At 40.2% G+C, this 21,953-nt stretch overlaps 1 protein-coding gene and 2 non-coding genes across 11 annotated transcripts in view; all 3 read left to right on the top strand.

Moving 5' to 3' along the window:
• Positions 1-21,953, top strand: part of CHD8 (chromodomain helicase DNA binding protein 8) — a 60,388-nt gene that overhangs the window by 34,931 nt on the left and 3,504 nt on the right. For 7 of the 9 annotated variants that reach the window (XM_043919472.1, XM_043919474.1, XM_043919478.1 and 4 more), the window contains 28 exons: positions 2,280-2,363; positions 5,100-5,237; positions 5,634-5,755; positions 5,899-6,142; positions 7,072-7,248; positions 8,211-8,354; positions 8,499-8,754; positions 9,329-9,539; positions 9,790-9,985; positions 10,450-10,617; positions 10,811-10,990; positions 11,144-11,254; positions 11,608-11,804; positions 12,026-12,225; positions 12,306-12,486; positions 12,575-12,664; positions 13,117-13,220; positions 14,406-14,535; positions 15,454-15,529; positions 15,984-16,038; positions 16,205-16,412; positions 17,041-17,249; positions 17,343-18,062; positions 18,285-18,436; positions 19,432-19,734; positions 20,967-21,080; positions 21,268-21,447; positions 21,813-21,929. In XM_043919472.1, coding sequence (XP_043775407.1) covers positions 2,280-2,363; positions 5,100-5,237; positions 5,634-5,755; positions 5,899-6,142; positions 7,072-7,248; positions 8,211-8,354; positions 8,499-8,754; positions 9,329-9,539; positions 9,790-9,985; positions 10,450-10,617; positions 10,811-10,990; positions 11,144-11,254; positions 11,608-11,804; positions 12,026-12,225; positions 12,306-12,486; positions 12,575-12,664; positions 13,117-13,220; positions 14,406-14,535; positions 15,454-15,529; positions 15,984-16,038; positions 16,205-16,412; positions 17,041-17,249; positions 17,343-18,062; positions 18,285-18,436; positions 19,432-19,734; positions 20,967-21,080; positions 21,268-21,447; positions 21,813-21,929 — 5,067 coding nt within the window. The remainder of the gene's footprint in view (positions 1-2,279; positions 2,364-5,099; positions 5,238-5,633; positions 5,756-5,898; positions 6,143-7,071; positions 7,249-8,210; positions 8,355-8,498; positions 8,755-9,328; positions 9,540-9,789; positions 9,986-10,449; positions 10,618-10,810; positions 10,991-11,143; positions 11,255-11,607; positions 11,805-12,025; positions 12,226-12,305; positions 12,487-12,574; positions 12,665-13,116; positions 13,221-14,405; positions 14,536-15,453; positions 15,530-15,983; positions 16,039-16,204; positions 16,413-17,040; positions 17,250-17,342; positions 18,063-18,284; positions 18,437-19,431; positions 19,735-20,966; positions 21,081-21,267; positions 21,448-21,812; positions 21,930-21,953) is intronic. The other 2 variants (XM_043919476.1, XM_043919480.1) reach the window with 1 other exon arrangement.
• Positions 14,979-15,088, top strand: LOC122706032. The gene has a single exon (XR_006344287.1). It is a non-coding gene; the product is annotated as a small nucleolar RNA U6-53/MBII-28 (small nucleolar RNA).
• On the top strand, positions 20,663-20,771 carry LOC122706033. The gene has a single exon (XR_006344288.1). It is a non-coding gene; the product is annotated as a small nucleolar RNA U6-53/MBII-28 (small nucleolar RNA).

Raw genomic sequence — 21,953 nt, 5'->3', positions numbered from 1 at the left:
TCTTTGAAAACTTTTTGTACATACATCTTTTCCAAAATGGGAGTTTTAAAATCTGTATTTAATATATAATACTAAGTGCCTTGAGAAAAAGAATTCTTTTTAAAAGTTTCTTAAGACCTATGGAGGAAGAGATCTAATAAGAAGACTGAAAGAGAAGGAATAATGTATAGCTTTAGGGGAAAAAAAGGCCAGTTGTAGCCAAATACATCTGAGGAAGCTAACTTTATATCACCAGACTTGTCAATAAGTGAGTTATTTTCCACATCACTTGGAGAGCAAGCAGGACCATGTAGGTTTTATAATTTCTTTTTATATGAAAAGAAAATAATGATTGGGTTGTGGAGGGTTTTTTTTTTTTTTTTTTTGGCCTATGTTCTTTTAAAGCCTAATTTGTGAAATGTGCAGTGAAACTGTAATCCCATTTCAGCTGATACTAGATATATAATTTGTGGCCATTGAGCTAAGCTCTGCTAACTGACTTGTGTGCCAGTCAGATTTGCCTTTATAGGTAGGTCATTTAGCCAAATCACTCACTCACTTATTCACTGTTTATGTGCTAGTCACTGCGGTTAACAGATCACACATGGTCTGTGTTCTCATATAGCTCACTGTCTAATGGGGGAGGAGAGAGAGATTTTAAAATAATTCAAATTGTGATAAGTACCAGGAAAGAAGGAGCATAGGAAGACATTAAAAAATGCCTGCTTTGGATAATCAGGGAAGGCTTCACTGAGAATTGAATTATGAATGGAAGTTAGCAAGGCCATAAGCACCTGTAAATTGTACCCCTGGCATGGGAAGTAGCAATATATGAAGGCCCCGAGATAGGATGAGGAACTGAAAGCACGGTGGTATTTACATATGACAGAAGCAGGTGCTTACAGACCTTTTAGTTTTGTTTTTATTCTAAGTGCAAAAGGGGAAACCATTGGACTATTTAAAACAGGCCAAAGACATAAACCAGTTTTCACCTTTAAAAGATCATCTCGACTTTGGAGAATGGATGGGAGAAGAGTAAGCATGAAAGCAGGATGAGCTGTAAGGAGGCCACTGAAGTTTTCTAGATGAGAAATTATCACAGCTTTATAGTGCTTTCGGTTGTTGAAGAGAAGGGATAGATTTGAGTTTACTTTAAAGTAGGATTGATGGCAATTGCTATGATGGCTTACATAGACGGGTATTAAAGAATGGAAGATCTTAGAAGCAACTGATTTGGGGAAAATCAAGATTTTAGTTTAGACCATGTTAAGTTTAAAATTCCATAACATGTCTAGCAAGGAGATAGATATACAAAACTCGATTTTTTAGGCTACAATTAAAATTTGGAATGTATCAGCATATACATTATTATTAAAGCCTTAATAACTATGCCAGAGTGTTAGGAGAAATATTAGGGAAAAGATAGGCCACAAAAATTAGTGGGAAAGTGCCATAAGAAGGAAGAGTTTTTTTCCCTATGGTTTCTTTGAGATCTCTCTTTGGAGCCTTGGGTTATTTATCTTGGGATATCACCCAAAGTTAGATACCAGTGACTTAGGGAAAAAAGAGCCAGTGAAGGTGACTGAGAATTGACCAAAACACAAAGTGAAACCAAAATAAGGCTACAAAAGTGAATATGGTGTCTCAGAAAAGTCTAGATAGTGCTTTCGAGAGAAAGATGAATTGTTGAATACTTTGTAGCTGTAAATTAAGGTGAGTACAGAAATGTTTCCATTGTATTTGGCAATTTGGAGATCATGAATGATGTTGAAGAGTGGTTTCATTATGTGATGGAAGTAGAAAGAAGAGTGGAATGGATGGACAAATAAAGAAGTGATGAAAAAAAAATGAAAAAAAAAAAGAAGTGATGAAATGGAGGTACTATGTGTTTAAAACTCTTGGGAAAGCTTACATGTGAAGCAGAACAGAAGAATAGTTGCAGGGGGATGTAGAGTCAGAGAGGTCTTTTTAAGATGTGAACTAGTAGAACATGTGTGTATATTATGGCAATGTTACACTAGAGAGGGATTCCTAAGAAGGCAGGAAGGAATGAAATCCAAAGCATATATGGAGAGAATAGCCACTGTTAGGAGTAGTGACACTTGATCTGGTAATATGAGAAGATAGGTGCAAACAAGGTAAGTGTGTAGGATTTGATAGGGTGAAAATGGGGAACTCCCTTTTTTTTTTTTTCTTAATAATTTTTGAAGTAAGGATATCCACTAAAGGTTGGGTGGAACGGTGAATTTTCTAGACAGTGATCTTTTTGGTTTTATTGTTTGGTTTCATAATTCCTCTAGGATGAAGAGCCCTTCAACCCAGACTATGTAGAGGTGGATAGGATATTGGATGAGTCTCACAGTATTGACAAGGACAATGGGGAGGTGAGTTGGGTCATGAAGGAACATGAGAGGCCTTAAAGATTTCTGCCTGTCTGCTTGCCCACCCTTTGTTTTTCAGATTTGGCTGAAAAATCTCTTGGATTGAAAAGGTACTTTTGAATTTTTTCTGAGAGATCCTCAGAATGATATTGGGAAGGTAGAGGAGTACAGAGAGAGGCTATAGAGAAAGATTCTCTTGAAGTCAGATATCTGGAAGCTGTGTTTGCAAGGACTCATTCACCTTGGTCTCATTTTATCTCAGATTTTATATGAGGGACCCTTAACATTTAGTTGAGGGTGAAAGGTGGGGATAGAGAAAGGAATCCTTTATCAATTTCCAAATATATGAATATAAAAACCCTTGCATAGACTCATAGCTTTCTTTGTGTTGAGAATTTTTTATTTCCTGAACTGGGGCTTTCCCAGTGGCTCAGTGGTAAAGAATCTGCCTGCGGTGCAGAAGCCGCACGAGACACGGGTTCTACCCCTGGGTCTCGAAGATCCCCTTGAGGAGGAAATGGCAATCCACTCCAGTATTCTGGCCTGGGAAATCCAATGGACAGAGGATCCTGGCGGGCTACAGTCCATAAGGTCGCAAAGAGTCAGACATGACTGAAGCGACTGAGCACACATGCACAGCATCAGTTAAATGCATTTTCATTTGTCACTGAAACATGTACTACATTTGAATCAGTCCTTTTAAACAGACTGTGGGGTCTTGCTCCCACAAGTGCAGATTTAGTACATCTAGGGTAGGACCGAGAGATTTGTTTTTAAGTTGGTTCTTCAAGGGGTTCTCATGCATAGCTTGGTTTAGGAACCCCAGAACTAAAGCTTTCTTAGATTGGGTAGCAGATTTTACATATGTTAAAACATTTGGTGACATGTTTTCTTTCATTAATCACTTTTTTTTCATTTTCCAACCAAGAGTTTTGTAGATCTAAGCCACCAGTGAATTCAACATTGCTCTCTTTTATTCAGATTTGCTTGGACCATGAACTAAGCACTTTGTTAGAACTCGTCTCACTTCTAGTCTGAGTTGTTGGTTTAACATCACAGGGTCACATTTCATCAAAATTTTATCACTCAAATAGTTCCTGCTTACAGAGTGACTAGTAGGGAACAGCAGAGCCTTGTTAAGACATCAGTGCTAGCTGGCAAACTGGGTTCACTCACAAACTAAGTGACTTGCTCCCGTATGTCATCCTTGTAGAACCTAAAAGTCAAAGTCTTCCATCTGTTAAAGCCCAAGTTTGTTTTATAAGCTTTCAAGGTTACTCAGGTAAAACCTTAGCTATCCAAAGTCATTATAATGCAGTGTCTTTAAATCCTAACAAGAATACCTCTGAAATCACGTATTTCTGCTTTTGCAATTAGGGGTGGGAATTACTGCTTATTGTTCATTTGTGGGAGGTGAGAGTGGAATGGACCAGTTATTAGTCAGGACAGGTTAGCCATTGTTATATTATTCTCATTACTTTCAGGTTCTCAGCCTTCCTAGCCTTAAAAATGTTATGCTCTCTATCACTATACTTGTACTTTCATCTTCCAAAAGTAATTAGATTTTGATTAGGCCCCTCTGGAATGTTATTAGACCTGGCATGACAGATGAAAGTGTTTTAGTACCCTAATTTGCACTTCTAATATTGGATAAAAACTTTGCCCATTTCCCCCATCCCAAAATGAGCTTAACCTGTCATCCTTATTACATTACACAGTAGTAGAAATAAGTGGTATAATAAATATTAATTAAAATCCTTGGGAAATAAGTTATGATGCTGGAAATGTGTGACCTGAACAAACGTCTTTATGTACAAAGTGACCCGAGTCACTACAATAAAGAAAAAGGTAAAAGAGAAATTACATAGAGTCTAGTTTTTTCATGATCTCTCTCTCTTAAACACTTGCATCTTCACACTTCTTGCTGGCTATTTTAAGGAGTATTCTGTCAGTTGATTTTTAGAGATTTCATGGTGATTACACTAGGCCTAGTCTAATTCTTCTTGCTTCATGTAAGCCCAAAATGAAAATGCAGTCAAGTCAGGAGTCATCTTAAGTACTGAGAATAGGAGCCATATTACCACTAGAATGCCTACATAGAGCATAGCCGTGTGATTGGAGCTTCAGCATTCCCTTTCTACTCTTACCTCTCTTCAGTGATACCTCTTGTGGTTATCTCCTAGGTTCCTGGGACTCACAGGGAAATCTCTTTACCACCATATGACTGCTCTTTTTCTCATGTGACTGTTCTTTGAAATAGCACCTGCATTCAGAGCTCCAGGAACTCAGAAGCCCAGTAGTTTCAGCCCTGCTTTGTTCCTATGGATTTAACCTGTTTCTCACTTCTAAAAGCAGCCTTGCTTCTACTGTTATTATATTTGGTGCCAGGAGGATAGTATGGAATGGGGCTACCATATCTTCTAATTTCAATCTAATTCAACACAATATAGAATTTTTTTTTTTTTAATATGCTTGGTTGGTGAGCCTAATGTTTCAGTGGTTAGTATCCTAGATAGTGCTGGGTAGAAATTTCACTTTTAGATTCTTATAAGTTGTTTGGAAGCATGATCAAAGGCACAAATAGTACAGTGCGTCTGCAGGTGAGCCTATGGCTGGTGTTTTCAGCCTGACTTTTTTGGCACCTTTTTAGGTGTTGACACTTAGTCAAATTCTTAATCTCCAAATCACAGCAGAGAACACGGCATCATTTCACTAAAGCTCTGACTTCTTCTCCCCTAGCCTGTAATTTACTACCTGGTGAAATGGTGCTCTCTGCCCTACGAGGATAGTACATGGGAGCTCAAAGAGGATGTTGATGAGGGCAAGATTCGAGAATTTAAACGCATCCAGTCAAGGCACCCAGAACTCAAAAGGGTGGTAAGTACATCTGCATTTAGAGTGTAAAGTCCATATAGGGAATGATTTAATTTTCCTAATATAGAGTTTGGGCTTTCCTGATAGCTCAGTTGGTAAAGAAACCACCTGCAATTCAGGAGACCCCAGTTTGATTCCTGGGTTGGGAAGATCCGCTGGAGAAGGGATAGACTATCCACTCCAGTATTCTTGGACTTCCTTGGTGGCTCAGTGGGTTTTTTTCTCTCTCTTTTTTTGTTATTAAAGTGTCATTGTGAAGTCATGAATTTGAATATATTTAACATGTTTAATCCAAGCAATAGTGTCTTTGAATTGACTTCACCTGTTAGAACTACCTAGTAAGTTTACCTAATTTTGTTAGTGCCTCCACCCCATTTATTCAAATTTCTTACTTTTTAGAATCGTCCACAGGCAAGTGCCTGGAAGAAGTTGGAGTTGTCACATGAGTATAAAAACAGAAACCAGTTACGGGAATATCAGTTGGAAGGGGTCAACTGGCTGCTCTTTAATTGGTATAACAGGTAAAGAAAAGAGTGGGACCACAAAATATAGGCTAAGTCTGGGATTATTTTTATTTATTTTCTGTAGAAAAGGTTCATTTTATGTACTTTTTATAAGATGGTCTCTTTTGACATGCTTTTCTTTTTTTGTGATGAATTGGCAGGCAGAACTGCATCCTGGCTGATGAGATGGGATTGGGCAAAACCATTCAGTCCATTGCCTTCTTGCAGGAAGTATATAATGTGGGTATCCATGGCCCCTTCCTGGTCATTGCCCCACTGTCCACAATTACTAACTGGGAACGGGAATTCAACACATGGACAGAGATGAACACTATTGTCTACCATGGCAGTCTGGCCAGCCGGCAGATGATACAGCAATATGAAATGTACTGCAAAGATTCACGGGTGAGTTGTATATAATGCATGTGTTATGGCTTAGAGAATAGGCCAAAGTACCTGGTATTTTAGAAGCTTTTATGTGAGTCAAAGACTTATTGAGACTCTCTGTGATGTAAGGTGGTGTTGTCTACTTTATGCAGGATACTTTTTTGACTTTGCTATTTTGATCCAGTGGAAATTCTGACTTTATTCATGAATATATACATTTTAAATAGAGTTTTGCCAGCATTGATTAGTTTTCATCAAGAAATAATTTTCCAGAATGAAATTCATTTAGCTACTTTTATTTCCTTGATCCATAAAATGGTGAACATAAGACATTTCTTCCTTTTTTTTTTTTTTTAAGTGTGCTGAAGTTTTCATCAAGATTAGTTCTTTTTTCTATATAAGTTCGGAAAAAGTTTCTTAACATTGAATTTTGAGTTTTTTTCCTAGCATTAGTTTCCCATTTTTATTTCTACGAAACCCAAGTTTATTCAAGTCATATTTTGTTGCTCTTAATTTTGTTAAGATAATTGGATTCTTTTGTCCATTTTTAGATAGTAACCAATATTACCACATACTACATTAGCTGTTTCACTTTTAGTTTTATCTTGTGTGTTTCAGCAGTGCTCAACATTGTGGATTTTAGTGTTTACCAACAGAAGATGTAGGGCTGAAATACATGAGGTAGGCATGCAGCAAAGTCAAGAATGTCCAGCTTCTTTCAGTAAGGTCTGTGATTTTCCCAAGAAGCTGAGTGTGTTGAGGAGGCAGGGATTCAATGATTTGACACTGTTTATCAGGAATATGAACAGTGGCAGAGGTGGGTGGTGGTGCAATTTGTGTTTTCTATTAAGCCTGCCTAAATATAAAATGCAGAATATGTAGTCCAGAAGAGCTTCTCATTTAGGTACATTTTAGGCCTTTTCTGACTTTATTGCCTTCATGCTTAGGGGCGCCTCATCCCAGGTGCATACAAGTTTGATGCCTTGATCACAACTTTTGAGATGATTTTGTCAGACTGTCCTGAGCTTCGTGAGATTGAATGGCGGTGTGTCATCATTGATGAGGCCCATCGACTAAAGAACCGTAATTGCAAGCTGCTTGATAGTCTCAAGCACATGGACCTGGTGAGTTCCTCTCACTGACTTGTGGCCAGAAACACCTAGAATTAAGTAATCCTAATTCCATGTGAATTAATTTCATAGAGAAGAATGAGAATCTTGGTATTGGGTAGTGGGTATGGCCTATGGGAATGGTAGCCTGAAAGTCATAAAATTCGTATAAATTTTAGAGGTAGAAGATGATTGTGTGTTAGTGGTTCTCAATTGGTTGAAGAGGTGGGATATTAAATGAGTTACCTATTTCTGCATAACAAAATATCCAAAAACCTAGTGACTTAAAACAACTGTGTTTTTCATGACTGTCTAGCTCAGCAACTTGGGCTGGGCTCAGTGATCTCATTCTTTCAGTGGTCTTGTCTAGAGTCAGTAATACAGCTGCAGCTGACAACTGGTACTGGTTGTTGGCTGGGCCATCTTCCATGTGGTCTGTCACCCCTCTGTGGGCCAGACTTTGCTTCTGTACCTGGTAGAGTCAGAGTAGTGTTCCAAGAGGGTAAAGGTGGAAGGCAAGGCCTTTGAGGCTCTGAAACTCACATGGTACCCACTTCTGCTACATTCTCATTGTCAGAGCAAGTTATAAGTCACGACCATGTTCAAGTGGTGAATCTTGATAGGAGGAACTACCAAAAATCAATGGCCATATTTAATCCCGCACAGGTACATTTCTTAGAGGGAGACATATTAATGGATATCCATGGGGACTTGAGTGTGGAGAGGCATGTTTAATTGGAAAAAACGTTCTAAATATTTCTTTATTGCCTTATAATATTTAAGAAATTAATACGTTAAATAATATCAAGAATATTCTTGAGTATTTCATGTTTATCAAAAGAGGCAGCAAGTAAGAGTAATCTGGTCCATTTCCATAATTTTACAGTTAAAGAAATGGAAACTATACTTATATACTTGATGGAAAACTCCAGAAGTCTTTTTGAGTGTTATCATTCTTCTGTATTCTCCATTTCTAGGAGCACAAAGTGCTGCTCACAGGAACACCATTGCAAAATACTGTGGAGGAACTGTTTAGCTTGCTTCACTTCTTGGAACCATCACAGTTTCCATCAGAATCAGAATTCCTCAAAGACTTTGGGGATCTCAAAACAGAAGAACAGGTAGGAAGTTGTCTGTTGTGATACTAATGCAGAATAAAAAAATTTGTACTAGGCAGATATCTACTGTCATTGATATCCATGTTTCCATCTAATGTGAGAATGTTTGTCCTCATGTTATTATTTTTTCCTCTGTGTTGGTTACAGGTTCAAAAGCTACAGGCCATTCTCAAACCAATGATGCTGAGAAGACTCAAAGAAGATGTTGAAAAGAACCTGGCACCCAAACAGGAGACCATTATTGAAGTAGAGCTAACCAACATTCAGAAGAAATACTACCGGGCTATTTTGGAGAAGAATTTCTCCTTTCTTTCCAAAGGGGCAGGTCATACTAACATGCCAAATCTACTCAACACAATGATGGAGTTGCGCAAATGCTGCAACCACCCATATCTCATCAATGGTGAGAGAACTCTTGAAGCACCTGGATTTCTGTGTTACCTTGATTACTAAGTGGTGTTCCTCAGAAACAATAGATGCATTGGCTGATCCTTCCTAGTTTGGAAATAGAGGGCATTTCTCTTTTTAAAACCATTCTCAAGTGGAACGTCTTCCTTTAGTTCTTTCTGACCCTTTGACTCTCCATAGTCTCCAAAGTTAAAAAGGATTTGCTATTAAGAATTCTGTTCTGTCTTCACTGATATTCTATGTTGCTGTTTCTGTTGTGGATGGCATTATGGTGGTAACAGTGGTTTTCATGTACTGTTGTAGTCCTTGTTCATATATTTACATGTTTTACCCAATTCTTAAGCCTGACTAATGTGGAATATTTTGTTTGTTTGTTTAATGTGGAATATTTTGTATTAACAAATTGAGGATATTTTAGGGTTTGGGGGTTGCTGAAATTCTGTTTTCAAGTAATATTGATATCAAGTCAGGTTATTTTCTTTTCTTTGCTTCCTTATCTCAGTTAAATAAACTTCAGCCTTTCTGTTTCTCTGGATCTCACCATCAGGTCTGATTTTTCTTTTTGGCAGGTGCAGAAGAAAAAATCCTAACAGAGTTTCGAGAAGCTTGCCATATCATACCTCATGACTTCCACTTGCAGGCCATGGTTCGTTCAGCTGGCAAATTGGTTCTTATTGACAAGTTACTTCCAAAACTTAAAGCTGGTGGCCATAAGGTTCTGATCTTTTCCCAGATGGTACGCTGCCTAGATATCCTAGAGGATTATCTAATCCAGAGAAGGTGAGAAAAAAAAGTCATTCCTCACCTGTTTACTTTGTACTTATAAAACTGCAAAGAGTGGGAGGCATGAGTTTAACTAAAGTTGACCAGGACTGGGCTAAGAGAAGTATTCAAGACTCTCACTCTCAACTTTCTGATAAAATTTTTGGTGAACTAGCAATACAGGGATACTGGTATTGATCCCAGCCTGCTTTTTTGTTCTCTTTTTCTGCTCAGCTGATTAAACTTTTTTCCTGTGATTCCCATGCAGGTACTTATATGAGCGTATTGATGGGCGAGTTAGAGGCAACCTTCGGCAAGCTGCTATTGACCGTTTTAGCAAGCCTGACTCGGACCGATTTGTCTTTCTGCTATGCACCCGGGCTGGTGGACTTGGCATTAATCTCACAGCTGCTGATACTTGCATCATCTTTGATTCAGACTGGAATCCGCAAAATGACCTGCAGGTAGAGGAAATCATTGTCTTAAGGACTAATCACCTAACCTGAGAGGTTTTACAGCAGGATCAAGATCTCTTAGAAAGTCTTATCTTTTCTAGAGTCTGGAATTGTTTAATTAGGTCATCAGACTTTTTTCTGTACAGGGCAAATAGTTAACATTTTAGGCTGTGCAAATCAGTCTCTGTTGTAACTGTTCTCCTCTGCTCTTGTACTACAAAAAACATCTATAAGCAAATATAAATGAATGGGTAGAGCTGTGTTTCAGCAAAAACTTTATTTCTAGAAATTGGTGACCAAGATTTGCTGACACCTGGTCTGGATGATGGGGCAGTAATTTCATATTGAAATTGACTTCTGATTTTGAATTGATCTCATGGCTGTTTTATAAATATAAATCGGTATTTTGAATCCTTCTCCTCCCCGCCCCCTCTAATGTTATTTTTTCCCTTCCTTCCATTTGTTAAAACCAGGCTCAAGCACGTTGTCATCGAATTGGGCAGAGCAAAGCTGTGAAGGTGTACCGTCTCATCACTCGTAATTCTTACGAGAGGGAGATGTTTGATAAGGCTAGCCTCAAGTTGGGATTGGATAAAGCTGTGCTTCAGTCCATGAGTGGTCGGGATGGCAACATTACTGGAGTGAGTCTTGTTAATTTTTAGCTATATTTGTAGTAGGTCATGGTGATGAAGGGAGGCAAAAGCTACTTTTTGTACGGTAACCTGACCCCTTGTTTGAATTCTCAATGATTATTTTTTAAAATATAATAAAATATCATGACATGGTTAGATAATATTCTCTGATTTTTTTTTACCTTTCTATTGGATTTTGTAGATCCAACAGTTCTCTAAGAAGGAGATTGAAGATCTCTTACGGAAAGGAGCGTATGCAGCCATAATGGAGGAAGATGATGAGGGCTCCAAGTTTTGTGAAGAGGACATTGACCAGATCTTGTTAAGACGAACCACTACCATCACCATTGAATCTGAAGGAAAGGGTTCTACCTTTGCCAAGGTATGTTCTGTCGGTGCTAGAGGCTTTTAGTACAGAGAGACAGGAATCTCTAGAATTTGATACTTTTAAAAAATATAGTTTTAATATATACTGATATTCCTTTACTCAAAAAAGTGGTGTAGTCAACTTTACTATTTCTTTGTTCCTCATTAGGCAAGCTTTGTGGCTTCTGAAAATAGGACTGATATTTCTCTGGATGACCCAAACTTTTGGCAAAAGTGGGCCAAAAAGGCTGACCTGGACATGGATCTACTCAATAGCAAGGTGAGCTTCCTTTTCCTTCAAGGAGGAAATGTGGCAGGAAACACATTACTTTCTGGAGTCTTTACAACTGCTCTGATCCTTCAGTGCTGACCTTGGCTTACGATGGTATATCAAAGGCCATTGTGAAAGCTTTCTACATAGAGGGCCACTAAAAAATACTTAGATACTTAGATAACTACCACTTAAGTTTGCTTCCTGAGTCCCTGTAGATTATCTTACATGTCCAAAAAAGAATCTATCTTTGAGTATCTACAAATTATTACATGCAAGGCTATTTCAGTCTGACTATCTTTAATTCCTTTCCCATGATTATATTGTGAAAAGAGTTACTTCTCCTTCTGTTCCCTGCATAGAATAACTTGGTGATTGACACACCTAGAGTACGAAAGCAGACCCGCCACTTCAGCACTCTGAAAGATGACGACCTAGTGGAATTCTCTGATTTGGAAAGTGAAGATGATGAGCGACCACGCTCTCGCCGACATGACCGTCATCATACCTATGGGCGCACTGACTGTTTTCGGGTGGAAAAGCACCTCCTGGTATATGGGTAAGACCCCACCTTGCCTCAGAGGTAGTGCATCTCCATCCTGATAGACATCTCGTTTGCTTTTTAAATTGGAAGCTATGATCAAAGAGGGGATAATGGGAAAAAATTGATTCTGTTACCATGTTTTCCCAAGATCTTTTTGTCTCGCACCATTTGGGAAGTGTGAATTTGAGGGACTGGGTCCCTAGGAAAATATCCATATGATTGCTTTTTTTTTGTAGTTGGGGACGATGGCGAGATATTCTGTCTCATGGACGCTTCAAGCGACGGATGACTGAAAGAGATGTGGAAACAATTTGCCGGGCCATCCTCGTGTACTGTCTCTTACACTATCGTGGGGACGAAAATATCAAAGGCTTCATTTGGGACTTGATTAGCCCTGCTGAAAATGGCAAGACAAAAGAATTGCAGAATCACTCAGGTGATTATCAAGTCTTTGCTTTTTGTCTTTCTATAGGTTACCTAATCCTTTTCAGGTCCAAGGGTTTTTCTCAATCCAAGTCTTCGATGTTTCCCCTTCCCCAGGTCTGTCTATCCCTGTGCCTCGTGGACGCAAGGGGAAAAAAGTAAAGTCACAAAGCACTTTTGATATCCATAAGGCAGATTGGATCCGGAAGTATAACCCTGATACTCTGTTTCAAGATGAGAGTTATAAGAAGCACTTGAAACATCAGTGTAACAAGTAAGGATGGAATTTAGCAGACTAAAGCATTTTCCACCTCAAGCTTTCTGCACTATTACTGAGCCAGTTCTTCCTCTCTCCCTTCTAGGGTGCTGTTGCGGGTACGAATGCTATATTATCTGAGACAGGAGGTTATTGGAGACCAGGCAGAGAAGGTGTTAGGGGGTGCAATTGCCAGGTAAAGTTATGCTATATTTTTCTTTATGCTGTGCCTTATACCAGAATATATTAGTTTACTTATTTCACTCTTAACTATCTCTGGGATACCTGATAATTAAAATCTGTATATCAGGTCTTCAATCCTATGCAGTTGGCCTTTTGTATCCTTGGGTTTTGCATCCTTTTGATCCACAGTTGATCAAATCCATGGATATCAAGGGCCAGCTGTATTCACTGAATGATTCATCTTATATAAGGGGCTTGAACGTCAGTGGATTTTGGTATCTGGGGTGGAACCAATCCCTTATGGATACCAGGGGACAGCTGTTCTTGATACCAGTGGAAGAAAATAGGCAGATGTAGGACTACGTAAATTAATAGAGAAAAGAAGATACCTGTAATAATCTTTCCAAAGATTGTTTGCTTTTATTTCATGCATTGCTGTGCTGACTCTGCCTCTTATACCTTCAGTGAGATTGACATATGGTTCCCAGTAGTGGATCAGCTGGAGGTTCCAACAACATGGTGGGACAGTGAGGCTGATAAGTCTCTGCTCATTGGAGTCTTTAAGCATGGTAGGTGTCTGCTGTTAGTCTGTTCTTTTCCTGTTAGAGAGTTTTGTCTACAGATGGAATATGTTGCAAAGTACTCAAGACCAATAATTATGTTTCAATGGTAAACTAGTTCTCAGAAATATAGAGCAGAGCTGTTAGTTCCTATGAATAGATGGTCAGGAAAGACCAGATGGATAGTTAAATCGCAAGGTAGGGTGTCTCCCATCTGTTCTGTGATTAATCAGTTACTACCAGTCTGTATGCAGTGGTGTCCAAGTTAAGATTTGCAATCAGGGGAGATGATGCATGTCTACTCTTGTTAATAATAAACATGTTTACTTTGCATAGCTTTCCTGTGGCTTGCTGAAAATGTTCTGCTTGTATAGCATCTTGTTTGTCTAAATATTCAGTACTCATCTTATGTAGGTGTGAAGAGCCCTGCTTGAGTGAAAGAAAAATTAAAAAATTTTTTTTAGCCAGTGGAAAAAAATGGCCTGAAGTAGAGTGAAAAAAGGGAGAAGACTCCCTTTTCAGTCTTGCCTAATCACAAATTCCACACATTAAAAGCAGTAAGTGCTAACTTCCAGCCTAGTGACTTAGTGAATTGGAAGATTATTTCTTTTTTTAACATACTTTTCTGTTTACTTCTATAAAATAAAAGTAATGGCACTTTATTCACATTTTTGACAAGTTTAATTGAATGAGAAAAATTGTGAGCATTTGTAGTCTTAGATTTATTTACTTGTGAGGTGCAGAGGCTTTAGAAGAGTCCAAACATCTGAAGTACATTCATCATTCATCCACCATTCAGAGTGCCTGTTTGCAGATACAAATTTCTTATTCTTTATTTGAAAATGCGTTACCTAGCTCTAAATTATTGGACTTTTAAAATTTCCTCACCTGTGTAGTAAGAATGATGATAAAAAATTGCCCATTAAATGGCTATATAAATCTGTCACCATTCTCTGTTACACACTGGTTAAATTCCTGTTTTCAGTAACTGGTGATAAAACTCTTTATGACTCTAAATTGGAGTGGAAATATTAAATATCTTAATATAACCCAACAGCTGTCCAAATTAACATTTTCAGAGTACTTTACACTATGAGCAAAGTAGCCCACTTTTTATTCCAGCAGCATATGAAGTAAGCGTAAAAGCAAAATGAGTCTCTGATTTTCTTTAAATTATGGCTTTTTTTCTTCAAGGCTATGAAAAATATAATACTATGAGGGCAGACCCAGCCTTATGCTTCCTGGAAAAGGCTGGCCGACCAGATGACAAAGCAATTGCAGCAGAACATCGCGTGTTGGATAATTTTTCTGACATAGTGGAAGGGTAAGTATTGATGTTTAGTTCTCTTAAAGCTGTATCTACATTACAAAGGATATTTGTTGCTTGTGCTAAGAGATGGCATAACTCTAGCCTTGACTGAATCAATTGGGATTCCTAATGGTGGTTATACTCACAAATGATAAATTCTTAACAAACAGTGCGACCAGCAGAAAGGTCTCCATAAATTGGCCTGAAACCATACATTGTCATACAATGCAACTAAGGGGGAAAATTACTCCCAAATGGCTTATTTGATGTTCTCTTCAGTTTTCTGTGCAGTGCTTTCAGCTACAGTAGCGGAGAGGATAACTGCTTCTCTTGAAAGATAGTAACTGTGCAACAGTCCCATGCCACCTATGTGATAGAGCCTCAGGAAACTTTAGCCTTGGTCTATCATCTTCTGTGACAGCTGACACATAAAGGTGTTTCCTTTGCCTGAATGCATGCCTCAGTGATGAGTTGCCATGCTAATACTGAGCCACCAGCTAGGGCATTGTTGCCCTGGTTTGGGTGCCAGTGAGTTTAACAAAACTTCTCATGTGGAGACCTGAGGGGCATGTGAAATATTTGGCTTAGTTCATGAATACCCTCCCAGTCCCTTATGATTGAAAGGTTTTTCTTTGATGATCACAACCTCAATTTGCCTAGTGTAGGACCCACAGAGGAAATTAGATTTATTTATTGCAAACCATGTAATATCCTTTTGCTCAGTAGAGCAAAGTAGTAAAAATAAGCAGGCATAGATCATTCATTCCAATGAAATAATAAAAGTAGATACTAGTTGGGACGGAGGGGGGAAATTGGTTAAATAATAAAAAGCTATTAAGAAAAAGGAAATGTGCTGGTCAGAGTGTTTCATTTTAAAGTCAAGCAGTTTAGAACTCAATTTTGTCGTTTTCTCATACCTCTGGATAATTTTAGGGTTGACTTTGACAAAGATTGTGAAGATCCTGAATACAAACCACTCCAGGGTCCCCCAAAGGACCAAGATGATGAGGTGAGGAATTCTCATTTGAGTATAGCTTTTCTGTATTACTAAATAGTATTTTCCAATTCCCTGAATCATGAAGTATACTGATTACTTTATAATTCAAAATGAAAAGTACCATTCGAGAATATAAAGTATTAATGGAAAGGATTGTAACACCAGCTAGGGGAGGTCAGGGATGCTTTTGTGGAGGAGGTGGGACCTAAGCTGGACAATGAAGTATATTATTGGACTACTTAATTCCTGAGTCTCATTGTCTTCAAGACATTGATAAGAACTGACTTTTCAGGTTATATTTTCTTATTGTTTTAATTGATTGCTTTCAGCTTTCTGTGAGGGTTCCTTTCATTAAAAAATATGTTGATACCTTGATGCCATAAAAGGACACACACACGTGATTTCAGAGTGCCAATTTTACCCCCTTTTCCTCCTCTCTCCATCCTGCGGGGTGGATCTCCTCTAGGGTGATCCCTTGATGATGATGGATGAAGAGATCTCAGTGATAGATGGAGATGAAGGTAAACTTCTAAGTCAACTTGTACGGGTTGGTGGAATTGGGAAATTGACCGAAGTCTCTCCTTTACTGGAATTTCTGAGAGCTTTGCCTTTGGGTGGGTTGAAATACCAGTGTTATCTCTTCTATCTTTCCTGTACTTGCTGTTTATTCTATTTTGCTTCCCACAGCCCAGGTGACCCAACAGCCAGGCCATCTATTCTGGCCTCCAGGCTCTGCTTTGACAGCTAGGCTTCGGCGCCTAGTAACAGCCTATCAGCGCAGCTACAAGAGAGAACAGATGAAGATAGAGGCTGCAGAACGTGGGGATCGGAGAAGGCGACGTTGTGAGGCAGCCTTCAAGCTAAAAGAAATTGCACGGCGGGAGAAACAGCAACGGTAAAATGTGACTGGGAATTTGGACTAAGCTGTAAACTTCTCTTCAACTATGGGCCCTATATTGAAAAGCATCTTAGGAAGGATTATGGCATCCCTGGTGGCTCAGACGGTAAAGAATCTTCTTACAATGCAGGAGACCTGGGTTTGATCCCTGGGTCGGGAAGATCCCCTGGAGAAGGGAATGGCTACCCACTCTAGTATTCTTGTCTGGAGAATTCCATCGACTGAGGAGCATGGAGGGGCTACAGTCTATGGGGTCGCAAAGAGTTGGACATGACTGAGCAACTAACACTTTCACTTTTCAGAGAAGGACCACCTTTTGGCCTTTGTTATACCCCTGCAACCCATACTTAACCCCTGTAAAACCATACTTAACCATAAGTCCTGGGAAGGTCTTGTACATAGTCATCCTCACTGAATTTTTTGCATCATTTTCCTCCTTTAGCTTGCTAATTCTTAAATTATTCCTTGTAATAGACTACCTCTTCTGCTCTTTGGGGGCTGCCCACCCCCACCCTGGCCCCAGCCAACTTTCATTTGTGGTGTGTTCAGATATTCTAAGCTGTACTAAGAAGTAACCACTCCTTGTGTTCTGATCACTATTGCCTTATTCGTCTTCCCTTTGTAGATGGACAAGGCGTGAGCAAACTGATTTCTATCGAGTGGTTTCTACCTTTGGTGTGGAGTATGACCCTGATACCATGCAGTTCCATTGGGATCGCTTCCGTACTTTTGCCCGACTGGACAAAAAAACAGATGAAAGCCTTACCAAGTATTTCCATGGCTTTGTGGCCATGTGCCGCCAAGTGTGCCGCCTTCCCCCAGCAGCTGGAGATGGTAAGCAAGACTGAAGAGTCTTGTGTGAGTGGGCATGGATTGTGACAGAACCAGCTCTTGGTTCATTTCTTCTTCTACCCTTATCTCTTGCAGAACCCCCAGACCCTAATCTGTTTATTGAGCCCATCACTGAGGAAAGGGCCTCACGGACTCTCTACCGTATTGAATTGCTTCGGCGCTTACGGGAACAAGTTTTATGCCACCCTCTTTTGGAAGATCGGCTGGCATTATGTCAGCCTCCAGGTCCTGAATTGCCTAAGTGGTGGGAGCCCATTCGGCATGACGGGGAGCTTCTACGAGGGGCAGCCCGCCACGGGGTGAGCCAAACAGACTGCAACATCATGCAGGACCCAGACTTTTCTTTCCTGGCTGCCCGTATGAATTATATGCAGAACCATCAGGCAGGAGCACCAGCTCCATCCCTGTCACGCTGCTCTACTCCACTGCTCCACCAGCAGTACACCTCGCGCACTGCCTCACCGCTGCCCCTGCGCCCAGATGCTCCTGTTGAAAAGCCACCTGAGGAGACAGCTGCCCAGGTCCCCAGTCTGGAGAGTCTGACTTTAAAGCTAGAGCATGAGGTGGTGGCCAGGAGCCGACCAACCCCACAAGACTATGAGATGCGAGTAGCCCCCTCTGATACTACCCCTCTGGTCTCCCGAAGTGTTCCACCAGTCAAACTGGAGGATGAGGAGGATTCAGACTCTGAGCTGGACTTGAGCAAGCTGTCACCATCATCCTCTTCTTCCTCATCCTCATCCAGCTCCAGCTCCAGCACTGATGAGAGTGAGGACGAGAAGGAAGAGAAGCTAAGTGAGTGCATGTGACAGGCTGTTGGCCGTCTTTCCCATTCCCCCCCTCTCTGCATTTCCCTTCTTTTCTAAATGCATTTTCTAAGATTCAGATTTTAATTTGATAGAATATCGGAAGAGCTCTGTTACTCTTAGGGCCTTTATTTAAAGTCCGTGTGATACCATTCCTATGTAACTTCATTCTTCCACCTTTGCTCACATGTACTGTGTGCTCGATCCCTAGCTGCTGACCAGTCCCGCTCAAAGCTCTATGATGAAGAGAGTCTCCTGTCCCTCCCTATGTCCCAAGATGGATTCCCAAATGAAGATGGAGAACAAATGACCCCTGAGCTTCTGCTGCTACAAGAAAGACAGAGAGCTTCTGAGTGGCCCAAGGTAACAGCCTCATTACTGGGCATGTTGAGTCTGAAAATACAGTGTGATACAGCCACTATGGAGAACAGTATGGAGATTCGTTAAAAAACTAGGATTAAGACAACCGTATGAACCAGCAATCCCACTGCTGGGCGTATACCCTCAGGAAACCGTAACTGAAAAAAGACACTTGGATCCCAGTGTTCATTGCAGCACTATTTACAATAGCTAGGACATGGAAGCAACCTAGATGTCCACCAAGAGATGAATGGATAAAGAAGTTGTGCTACACATATACAATGGAATATTACTCATCCATAGAAAGGAACAGAGTTGAGTCATTTCTAATGAGGTGGATGAACCTAGAGCCTGTTGTACAAAGTGAAATAAATCAGAAAGAGAAAGACAAATACCGTATATTAACACACATATATGAAATCTAGAAAGATGGAACTAATGAAATTAATTCCAGTGCAGCAGTGGAGACACAGACATGAAGAACAGACTTTTGGTCACAGTCAGGAAGGGAGAGAGTGGGGTGACTTGAGAGACGAGTGTTGACACACTGGTTAACATGCATTACTGTAAAATAGAGAGCCAGTGGGGATTTGCCGTATGATGCAGGAAACCCAAAGCCAGTGCTCTGTGACAACCTAGGGGGTAGAGTGGGGAGGGAGGTGGGAGGGCAATTTAAGACGGAGGGGACATAGGCCTGTGGCTGATTCTTATTGATGTATGGCAGAAACCGTCACAATACTATAAAGTAATTATCCTCCAATGAAAAAGAAAATTCTAAAAAGAGTGACATACACAGAGAACAAGTAGATGGTTCTAGGTTTCTTTGATTATGTTTAGTGGCACATGTTTTTTGATGAAGCTCTTACCGGTTGACTTTGGGATCTGATACTCTTACCGCCCTCATTTTTGACATATAATTTTTACTTAACTTGTTAATGATGGCACTGTTACTTGTCACAGGATCACATGACTAATTGATTTCTTTTTCCCCCACTCAGGATCGTGTCCTGATAAACCGTATTGACCTCGTCTGCCAGGCTGTACTCTCAGGGAAGTGGCCTTCTAGTCGCCGGAGCCAGGAAATGGTAACAGGAGGAATTTTGGGGCCAGGCAACCACTTGCTGGACAGTCCTTCGTTGACTCCAGGAGAATATGGTGACTCCCCAGTCCCCACACCACGCAGTAGCAGCGCAGCTTCCATGGCAGAGGAGGAAGTGTCTGCAGTCACCACAGCGGCTGCTCAGTTCACCAGACTTCGCCGAGGCATGGATGAGAAAGAGTTTACGGTTCAAATCAAAGATGTAAGCTGAGCATTTAGGCACTGGGAAGTGAGGAAGGAGGCTGTAATTCTTGTTAACTAGTTTTATGACCATAACATTAATATTAAGCTCATTTGGTCAGCTAACCTTAAAAATGAGAAGAGGAAAAAAAAATTAGAGCTCACAAAGATCTGCTGAGGAAAAGTCACTAAAGTAAAGGAAGGGATCTTATGTTGACTTGTATCTCCTGTGTGTGCTTAGTCACTCAGTCATCTCCGACTCTGTGACCTCATAGACTAGCCCGCCAGGCTCCTCTGTCCATGGGGATTCTCTAGGCAAGAATACTGGGGTGGGTTGCCATGCCCTCCTCCAGGGGATCTTCCCAACCCAGGGATAGAACCCAGGTCTCCCACATTGCAGGTGGATTCTTTACCATCTGAGCCACCAGGGAAGTCCCAGGAAGACTGGAGTGGGTAGCCTATCCCTTCTCCAGGGGATCTTCCCAAGCCAGGAATCTAACCAGGGTCTCCTGCATTGCAGGTGGATTGTTTACTAGCTGAGCTACCAGGGAAGCCCTTGTATCTCCTAGTGGCAAGATTAAAAGGGTTCTTTTGAGTGGCTTGCTTGTAGATCCTAGAAACCTAGTTTTTAAAAATTAAAATCAAATTGTGGAAAAGCTATTAAAATGATACTAAAGTGTTATGGGCTTTATTAAGTTAAAAAGAAATTATTCCTACTGAAATTAAGTCGTGTCCTGATAAACCGTATTGACCTCGTCTGCCAGGCTGTACTCTCAGGGAAGTGGCCTTCTAGTCGCCGGAGCCAGGAAATGGTAACAGGAGGAATTTTGGGAAATGGATGGAAAGTTTTATTTTTCCTGATGCTCTTCCCTAATGAACCCTAGCGGGTGGTCATTAAGTACTCAACAAGAAAAATGTCTTAGTCACATGACAGGAATACCAGAATTTTGCCCCTGTGATGAATTGCCATGCTAATTCTGAGACACCAGGTAGGGGATTTTTCCCTGCATTGGGTGTTACTGAGATAAATTCTACTTCTCTTAAATCAACCTGAGGGGCACTGAGTCAAGAAATGAACTCTTTCTAAGGAAAAATATGTCTTATTGTATTTCTAATTTGTACCTGTTAGTCAGATGGCCTTCCTTCTCACCATCATTGAACCAGAGGATGACCCTTACTTAATTCCCTCTAAAGTTAATCTTTATTTTAAAAACATGCTATATGATGTCTTGGGTGGGTGGGGTGTCTTTCTAGGAGGAAGGATTGAAGTTAACATTCCAAAAGCACAAGTTGATGGCTAATGGAGTAATGGGAGATGGACATCCTCTTTTTCATAAGAAGAAAGGGAACAGAAAGAAGCTAGTTGAGGTAAGTGGTAGAGAAAGTCTTTAACATGATGATTAGATAAAATCTTTCTGTTCCCAGTAATTGATGAAGGCAGTTGGGATTGAGGGAGTAGAAGATACTATTTTATGGCTACCATTGGCTCTGCTACCCCTCCCTCCCTACTCATAAGAAGAGTATGTGCTCATGGGGGTGGATTCTGGGTTTGCAGCTGGAGGTGGAGTGCATGGAAGAGCCTAATCACCTTGATGTGGACCTGGAGACCCGGATCCCTGTCATCAATAAGGTGGATGGTACTTTGCTCGTGGGTGAGGATGCCCCTCGCCGGGCTGAACTGGAGATGTGGTTACAGGGTCATCCAGAGTTTGCTGTCGATCCCCGATTTCTAGCGGTGAGTGGCAGTTCCATCCAACAAGATTTAAAGTCATTCCCTTAATATTTAAGCTGTGTGAGAGGGAAGAAGCATGCCATATTATGTCATTGTTTCTGCATCGGCAAAATAAGAGTAATTATACTTAGTCTTCCTATTTCACAGAGTTGTTGTGAGGATCAAAATGATGTTCTAGTACTTGTTAAACTAAATGCTAGTATATAATCACCTAATTTTTTTGGAGAAATCTGCTTAATGGGTTTTCCACTAGGATTAATCCTTTATTCACACAATAAGCATTTATGGTCAGAGTAGACACTAGTATCTTAATAATTACTCCAGAGAAGTTTTATTCTTTTAGGATAACTGCAACTTTTCTCTTGTAGTATATGGAGGATCGCAGAAAACAGAAATGGCAGAGATATAAAAAAAATAATAAGGCAGAATTGAACTGTTTGGGAATAGAACCAGTACAGACAGCTAACTCTAGGAATGGAAAAAAGGTGAGTGAAACTAAGGTATTACCA

This window comes from Cervus elaphus, chromosome 12, assembly GCF_910594005.1.
Source record: "Cervus elaphus chromosome 12, mCerEla1.1, whole genome shotgun sequence".
NCBI classification, from domain to species: domain Eukaryota; kingdom Metazoa; phylum Chordata; class Mammalia; order Artiodactyla; family Cervidae; genus Cervus; species Cervus elaphus.
Note: the sequence above shows the minus strand (reverse complement) of the source record. Positions and strands in the feature narration are given on the sequence as shown.